This window comes from Archocentrus centrarchus, chromosome 6 (genome assembly GCF_007364275.1).
Source record: "Archocentrus centrarchus isolate MPI-CPG fArcCen1 chromosome 6, fArcCen1, whole genome shotgun sequence".
Lineage (NCBI taxonomy): Eukaryota > Metazoa > Chordata > Actinopteri > Cichliformes > Cichlidae > Archocentrus > Archocentrus centrarchus.
Window position 1 is genome coordinate 29,037,304 of NC_044351.1, and position 9,272 is coordinate 29,046,575.

The following is a 9,272-nucleotide window of genomic DNA, read 5'->3' on the forward strand; positions in this document are numbered from 1 at the left end:
TATTTGATGTCCACATCCAAACACAGAGAGTGTTTTGCCCGTATTTGGTCCATTTTGTTTCAGTACCTTTTGTTATTTATGTTGCCTTACAGCTGAGGCATAATTATAATTTAGCATCTTCATCCATCTTCTTTACCTTTATCCTTTGTTCTTTCCGATGTGATTTGACTTAAGCCATGTACGCTGTCCATCTTCATTTGTCATTTCATGCTTTACCGCGGCTCTTCACTCTCCAAAGGCCCTGGAGTTTTATATTGGGCACATGTGTCTGCTTGCTTTGAGTGAGAGAGGACAGTTCCCTCCATTCAAAGGATTTAGTCCTTCAGGCCTACAATTCCCTCTATCTAGACAAACTAAATCCTGTTGGATGCTTGCTTAGCATCAGTTGCTCTCCATAACCTATGACATCTGCCCTTTCAAAGTTTCCAATTTTATACGGATATTCTTTGCTTAAATGCCTGTTTAAAGTCATTACAGCCAGGTCATTCACCACCTGGCTTTACACGGAGCATTCACAACCTCTATAGCATATGTTGCTTTACAGTCTAGGCTAATATACTCTGCATCTGGACATGCCTCTGCTCCTACATGCCAATTTCAGCAAGGGTGGGGAGGCAGAGGGGTTGCAGAGCAGCAGGAAATGAGAAAAAAAGAAAAGCTTTTGACAAGGCAGTGTTCTGCAGTGTGTTGCAAGAGCTAGGAAGAATACTGAAACAGGGATATAAATCACAATGGCTTAGATATATGAAGTAGGGGGAGAAGGAAAGACTTTTAGTAGAATTTAGATTTGCGTCTGCAGGGTAGACTTTAGGAGGGAAACAAAATTCAGAAAGAAAAGTTCTGCATGGGTGAAAAGAGCAATCTTTGAACCTATGCTGCAGCTGTACTAAGAAGAAAACCAGGACTCAGTGGATTTTCTACCCAGGAGTCACTGCTCATTGTTTCATATGTTACAGCACTCATCAGTATGTGTCCCGGGGAGTGGTAAAAAGTGTGAATACAAGCTTTGTTAGCTTTCTGAAAAACATTTACATGTATTCTCCACCATCTCATCTGTCCAAGCCCTGGACAGTTTGTTTTTGGAATCCTGTTAAAGGCTTGCTGCCCACTTGCTTCTCCTACAATCCAAGTCATCTCTAAAGAGAAAATGTATTGTTATTCTCTCACTCAGCGATTACAAAGACTTTTTATGAGTTGTCTTACACTGTGAACTCACTCATGTATTAGAAAGAGACCAAGGCAATGAAAACGTGTTTTTTTGTTAACAGACGATATTCCTCACAAGCTTCACAAAATTACATTAAAGCTAATGTGCCAGTATATATCTACTTGTTCTCAATAAAAAGTGGATGTATTATTTATGTGTGGTCCTTTCACTGTGACTTTCAACTATCCATCTCTATAAGAAAAATACTTTGCCTTACAATTTTCTGACTAGTAAAATACCCTAATTTGCAAATTGACACCCAAATGTTATTTTATGGTTTGACCCCCACACTGATGGGGTCAAACAGAAGGGGATTTAGAGCATAACCAGCCTCAGAATTACCTCAGCCATTAAATTCAAGAATCCTGGCTCCTAGGAGAGAAAATTTGGTTTTGCCAGGAGGAACAGTAGAGGCGCTGGTCATGCCAGTCCTTACTTTGGGCCGGGCATGTTTTACATTTTATGTGTTTAGGGGGAAAAAATGGGGGATAGTGGGATTATACTATAGTTGGAGTTTTTTATGAAACCATTTTAATTCTGTTAAAGAGAACAGCAGCACTATGGGACACATTATTCCCATTAAAATGGGAATCATCCATGAAGCATAACTCATCCTACCAAAGCACTGGAAAAACAGTGAAATGTTTTGTAAGTGAACAGCCCTGCAAAACGGGACGATTCACATAGTTCCTCGAGGTGGGGAATATGTATGGATACTGTTCAGTTTTTAATCTAGGGTTGCTTGACACTGTGAAAGACAAACATAGTTTACATTTCAAAGTTACTTATATGTTGATTTCGTGTGTATGTTTATCGCAAATATAGATTGTAGTGAATCACATTTTTACCTGTTCTGTTTTTTCTCTAGTATAGATTTCTCATATAGAAAACACTCTTCAATGTAAACGTTCTCTCTTTCAATAAGTGTTTCTTTGAGAATTACTTTTGATTAGTTAACAGGCAACAAAAAAATAAAATAATATAAATAATAATAAAAAAATGTCAAAACAATGTCATAATCAACATTTTAAGTGACAATGATGTATGGGATGATAATTACAGCAAAAAGTTACAAACACTGCATGGCTGTCATTTCACAGAGGCTGTTTTAACATTTTGTATACTAGGAACTGCAATTATAGAAAAACTACAATAGTCCAAAGCAGTAGCTTCACTACATGATTAGACATCTTTTCCACATTTCAGCCTAAAATAGTGATCAGATGTGGCCCTTCCCTAGACCTGGATACACCATGGCTTTGACATGATTGCACACCAGACACATTTCCTGTAGTTAGGTCCTCATGACTCACTCGTTGCACTGATGATGATTTCGCCCCTTGGCACCAACAGGAATAAACAGTATATTCATCTCGACCCACTTCAAAGTCGCGGTTGCTCCCTCTGACATCTATGGCCACAGACGAGACACAGAGGCACGCAAAGCATCATGGTTACCAAACTCCAAACAGGTTCTGGGCGATCTGACAAACAGGAACCAATAATGTGTTATGGTCTGATATATAGTATCATGTGATGAGAAAAGGTTCTGCTACAGTGACTGCTTTATTTAAAGGATAAAATACCAGCTTTGTTCAGTCATCACCTCTAGCATTTTCTCTTGCTTTTGTTAGAGGAGCTTTCAGAAAGTTACTTTGGTGCAATTATATAAAATACTTTTGGTCAATTTCCATTTCCCATTAAATTATGTACAAGAAGTGTGAATAGATGGACTTCATGTGCATTATTTTTCAGCCCACTGACATGCTAAAATTTGAATTTTTTATTAAGACATGTCTCTAGTCAAAACAGACCATAACTGTTCCTATGTGTATGTTACAGTAACTCCATCTTGCTTTGTCCCAGGCAGCTGTGTTTATACAACTGTGCTGCTCAATAACAGTTTATAAACTGTTGCATTGTTATTCCTGAATGTAATTCTGAGTGCATCTTTTAAGCTTAATCTTTGAATCAAATTGATCTTACCTTTTTTTTTTTTTTTTTAATTTCAGTACCCCGCAGCCTTGATGAATCTCGGGGCAATCCTCCACCTCAATGGGAAGCTGCAAGAAGCTGAAGCCAATTACCTCCGAGCACTTCAACTAAAACCAGATGATGCCATCACCCAGTCCAATTTGCGTAAGCTGTGGAACATCATGGAGAAACAGGGCCTGAGGACCACAAGCCCCTGAGCTCAAGAGGCCCGCCTACCCGCCATCTGCACACCAGACCCGGGGAAAGGACAGCCTACACACTCCTCATTCACTCTTCTCGTCCAAGAAAGATGGAAGAGACTCAGGGAGGATGTTTGCTCAGAGAGGCCATGACTGTGCCACATAGCCTTTCTAATGACTCCTGAGCTCTGCATACACCTCAGGCCAGCAACTTTCCTTGGAATCATTGCTCACACTTTGGCAGGCACTAGGTATTTGTACTTTCTTCAAAATTAAAGTTTTCACAGAATACTTTTTTTTTTTTCCTTTCTTTTATAACAAGAGCACTTGAAGTAAGACCAGGTACATCCTTTAACATTTCTGATCAATCATACTTAATAAGAGAGAAACACGCACATCCACAAAAATTAAACTGGGTGCTGGATCCGAACAGAACTCAGTGAAAAAGGAGGAGGTCTGCACACCAACAAGCTCCTGGAAATATTTTAATCCATCGGTATTTCAGAAAGTAACGTTTTCGGGCTGCAATGCCCTTCTTCAGACTTCAATCATACTTACCTAAAACAAGCAAATTCTGTTCAAAAGTGTCTTTAAAAGAATTGTCAAATTGGGCAAACTAATAGAGAATAAAGAATCTTATAATGCTGCACTTGGGGAGAGGGGTGGGGGGTGGTTTCCATCACATTGCATTAGAGTTCTTGGTTTCGCCAGATGCTCCACTTTGATAATGAGGAAAATAAGGTTATATGAAGAATTAACAACATTCAAAATAGCAGGAATAATTAAGTTAAGCTTATATGCTTAAAATCTCCAGCTTGGGTACTGATTCACAATCTCAATGAGTCACTTTGATTTGTTCATTAGATTATACACACTTCATACTGAAGATTTATAGATGAGCACTATTATTGCAGACATTTGTAGCACTTGTCCTGATATTTGGCGCTAACTTGAAAAAGGGAATTTAATTTGTTAGCCATTGCAGCGCAACAGTAGCTTCTGCAGAGGTCCAGCTTTGCAAAACGCAGCATGTTTTGGCAGGTAAACTCAAAAAAGTGAAGGAAAATTTGCATTGTAATGACTTCAAAGGTTTAATATCTTTTTTCATGAGTGTAGCACGTGTTGTTTTTATCAGTACAGATCTTCTCTGCATTGGTTAAGAAGTCACCATGGCAGTTAAGAAGCTATAAATAGAAATATTAAGCTACCTTCCCGTGGAAGTAACAGAAAATTAAAAAAAAAAATAGGCAGGTACTGTAGATTCAGGTACACCACCTTCCTACATGCCCGAAGCTTTTATATGAGAGTGTGTAAGGACCTGAAGCAGATGAAGGAGTTCTTCTAACCAAATACAAAAAACTATGCTGATGCACACCTTTTAACCACAGAGCAATGCACAGTCATGGTGCGTTTGAGGGAAATACTTTAATGCCTTTATGTTGATATAAGTAATTTCAGTGTGTTTGTATAAATTAATTCTAATATATACCTACATTGTGTATAGTATACAGAAAATCATGCAGCAAAAAAGTAGCCAGATGCAAAGTTGACTCTGCGTTACTGAGCAAGTTTGGCTTATTACAATACAGTATTTCTCACATTGCCAGTTTCAGTCTGTCAGTCTCATTTGTACATATTCTGTGTAATTTGTTTATTTTGTTTATTGTCAGCAAGTGAAACACACCTTCCCAGAAATAACAGCATGCACCATATTTGTAATAATTTGTTTGTTATTGGCCACAAACTTTACAGCTGTGTCCTTGGTTTATTTCATTTTAAGTTATTGCTCTGTGTTGACTAGCAACAGAACCAGCTGGTACTGTGTTTTTATATGTAAAATGAAGGAAATGAGGTAGAAGGGAAAATAAGGTTATTATGTGTACTTCGGTGGTCATTATGGAGTAAAATATCCAGTTGCGTGGCCCATCATAGGTAAATACAGAGCAGCATCTACAATGGAAGGTAAAGTTTTTGAGTGTACGTCACTTGTTGCAGTCATAGTGCTATAATAATGTCGTTCTGTTTTTAACTATGATGGTGATAGTGAAATGTCAAGTAAGAGTCTGTTCACATTCATTCCCAACCCCATATATCACACACCCCAGACATATTGTGCTATTATCACATGTATATATATATATAGTGTTAATGAAGAAACACTGACAGCTTGTTTTGTGAAGGTGTTCAAAAAAAAAAAAAAAAAAGTGTTTCACTCTGTGTCTCTGCTCAGGGATCTCAAGTGGTGGGCTATTGCAGAAAATTGTTCACGGAGCGTTTACTAAATTAAAATTTATTTTTGAAAGTTGTTGTATTTGTATAAATTATCAAGCTTTGTAGCCCCCCTTTTTTTTTCCTCTCTTTTTTTGTAATATAAAATGTAAAATGTGGCAGAGTAGACTTTTCTTCCTGGTGTTGTTTTCGTTTGTTTTGTTTGTGTTTTTTTTTGTTTGTTTGTTTTTCTCCACAATAAATTTATGGTGTTCTGCTTTGACCGGTTCCTGTGCAGCTGTTATTGCTGATGATGTAGATCACATGTTAAATTTTTTTTGGATTCAAATTCAAATTCAAAAAACACAAAGCTTAATCACACTTAGTAGCAACAGCTGAAGTTCTACAGTACATCATATTTCCTTTCTATTAAGATTTAATGGGGTGATCTTCCATGGTGTGGAGCAGGTTTTACAGGATATATAAAATTGCCCCCTGGAAATTTGCTAAAATGTGTCATAAAATCTACTCAAATGAATTTCCTCTGCTTTGATCTTTGTACAACAAAGGAAATGTAAATACTCCCATATGGACGGGGTGGCAGCGTGTAGCTACATATGGCTGGTGTGTTTCCATTCCGCCCGTCCCACAATTCAGACCCCGTTGACAACTAAAGGGCCCTTCCCTGTGAATGAAGCAGTCTGCCTCGTGATGTTTCTCACATGTTCTGCTTGGAAGGTCTGCTCCCATGAACTGAGCTCACCATGGTGCCTAGATTTCCTTATTCAGCTGGAATGCATGGGCGCAGCGTGCACTGTCCAGTCCGGTGTGACTCTTCTTCTCATAACACAGGTGCACTTCACGTAATCTTGGCATCAAATTGTGAAATTTGACAGTTTGTTGGATTGTGGAGTCACGCTACAAAGGCGATGTAGTTTTATTTATTGCTAAATGAAACAGTAGGCATTTGGATGCTTGCTGACTGTGAAATTACATGTCAGTTCACATAGTTACCAAGGATAAAATAGAGAATACTGTGTTTCATAGATGTAGACTCTGTAACAAGACAAGTATATGCATTTGCATGCAGATATATAGCACTACTAGTGTCCCTCAAACCACCAGTGGCCATGGAAAGGAATGATAGTCAAAGGAGAAATGAAAAGATTATAACCAGAAAATGGCCTTAAAAAAATCCAGGTCCAGGCACTTAAAATAGGTTTGAACAAGTAATAAAAGGCCTTTATGTTAGGCTACAAAACAACACAATACAAAGTCTCCAGTTGACTAGAATAAAGAGCTTTCAATAACTGTTCAAACCTGCCTTAAGCACATGGGCATGGATTTTTTTAATGCAATTTTTGGTCATAATCTTTTACTTAATATCTGAAAACACATTTTAAAAAAAAAAACAGCAGAGCTATTTCATTTTTCAGTTCCTGCAGTGGTCAGCAGCAGTAACCCCTCAGAGCCTCTTGAACATAGCTGGATGGAGGTTAGAAGCTGCTGAACTTTGCTGAACTGCATTACTACCACTAATGGAGCTTAATTCTCTCATGCAGTCTCAAAATATTTAAAAGAGTAAAGCCACACACAAGTGTAAAAGCTGTAAAAGTCTTATTAGAGTTGATGCAGGTTAAAAAGACATGGCCATTGCAATAATGAACCAGGATTTGTACCTGCAGTGTTCCACTGAAATTCTGTCTGCACTTGTCTGATGTGTTACTCTTGCCAAAACACTTAAGCTGACTTTCCTAAAATGAGCTAAGAACACATCTCTGTGTCAGTGGCCTTTACACAAACAGTAATGTTTCTGGGTTCTCGTGGTCTCATTTGCTTTTAAAGTGCTCAACATTTGGGTGATTATGCAAGCACATAATACCGTGAGTTCTCATTAGTGCTTCACAGTTTGGATTAGTGTGGAACCAACAAAGCAAGTCAAGGATCCATGACAGTGACAGTGTGTATGTGCTGCAAAAAGACTGTAAATTAAATTATTTGAAGAATTTTAGACTGATGACATGACCATACTATAAATTATACAGAAATGATTTATATTTCATGCTAAAAGCAGCATTTCTTAAAGTATGGATGTCAGATTTGTTTTTTATATTTAATTAGATGTAAAAACTATATTATATATATATATATATTTTTTTCCCCTGCTTCTTTTATACCTTTGACCGTTCTCTCATTTTAAGAGATAAAGGATTGTCTCAAGCCAGCACCCAAGGAAATCATATGACTTCCACTCTTATGACTTCTGTGTGCTTCATTGCTTATATGACCTCTTGCACTCCCCGACAGTTCAAACTGAAAGAAAGGAATTCATTTTATTATGCTGTGATCTGGAAAATCTGCCTGCTGCTATCAAGCAAACATTTTGTGGTATGTGCTGGTGGACTACCGCTACTTTGATCTCAAGCACCTGAGCCAGGCGCTCACAACACTCAACAAAGCTTCTTTGGAGTGGTTCACTGTGCGTGATGCTGAGAAGTCCTCCCCTCTGGATCCAATACCCATTGTTATTATTTGATAGAAGAGGCATTAGGATGAAGCTCCTGCATGAGATGTAGACTCTCCCTTATATTATTGAAGTGTTTTGATGTCCAGAAAGGAAATTGTCTTTCTCTGGCATTTTACAGCACATGTTGTACTGCAGCTGTTTATACAGGAGCTACTGTTCCTGAATGCAAAGTGGTAACAAAAACATGGCAAAGTATACTGTAATCCTATAGAATTGTTTCAAATGCATAACTAAACGAAGTCACCTTCTCACACCTTCTGCATTTCATAGGTGTGAAATCTAAATGCGGTTTGTAATTTTTTTAACATGTGTACCTAGTGCTTTTCTACAGCAAAAGTAGTTAATATGGGCCAGCAGGACTACAAGTTTAGTACTAGGACCACTCCAAACTCTTAGTCTTGTTTATTAGGGCTTTCTCTAATGTGTCCAGATGATCTCATCTCAAAGCAGTCAGTGAGCAAACCATGACTGGACAGCATGTTCAAAGAGCCATAACATTCGCATTTTGTCTGAATGGACAGACTTGTTTTTCCCCCCACATAAATTAACAGAATGTCACGATAGAACACATTGAATTAATATTCCTCCTCACACAGCTTACAAGTTTGTACCCTCTGCATTTATTCTAATACTAACCATTAAACTATGATAATGAAAACTTAATACAATCCCAAAGTGTCCTTTCTCATGAATCCCTACTACATTCAGTTAGGGTATTAAATGACAAAACATTTATCAAAGTGACGCTGTCAAATCCTTCACTTTCAGGATTTCATGCATGCATGCATGCAGTGTAATAATACCCGGCTGGAATGAGTTTTTGATATCATCGCTGAAATTAGCGTACAGAATGCTCTGGCACGCTGCAGGAAATGAACACATTGGGTGGTTCTCTGTCTTCCATACCATAAATCTTCTTTTCAACGCTTGCAGTACTTTACATTTGGCTTTAGCTTTCACACCAGCATACTGACAAGGCAATATGACAATATGTGTCATTAAAATTCTGAAATTGAAGTTGCTGATGCATGTGATTCCCAGAACTCAAATAAAAATTTCCAGTGCTCGGTCTCACACAATCATCCAAAACCCATTAGGAGTTGCAACTAATTGCTGTTGATGCACTACAGTTGTGTATTTTCATGTTTGGACTTTA

General features: G+C 38.0%; 1 protein-coding gene across 1 annotated transcript in view; it reads left to right on the plus strand.

Moving 5' to 3' along the window:
- tmtc2b (transmembrane O-mannosyltransferase targeting cadherins 2b) overlaps positions 1–5,855 on the plus strand; it is an 82,986-nt gene extending 77,131 nt beyond the window's left edge. Inside the window, exon 12 of the mRNA XM_030732156.1 lies at positions 3,220–5,855. Within this exon, the coding sequence (XP_030588016.1) occupies positions 3,220–3,399 (180 nt within the window). The 3' untranslated portion in view covers positions 3,400–5,855. The remainder of the gene's footprint in view (positions 1–3,219) is intronic.
- Positions 5,856–9,272: the final 3,417 nt, after the last annotated feature.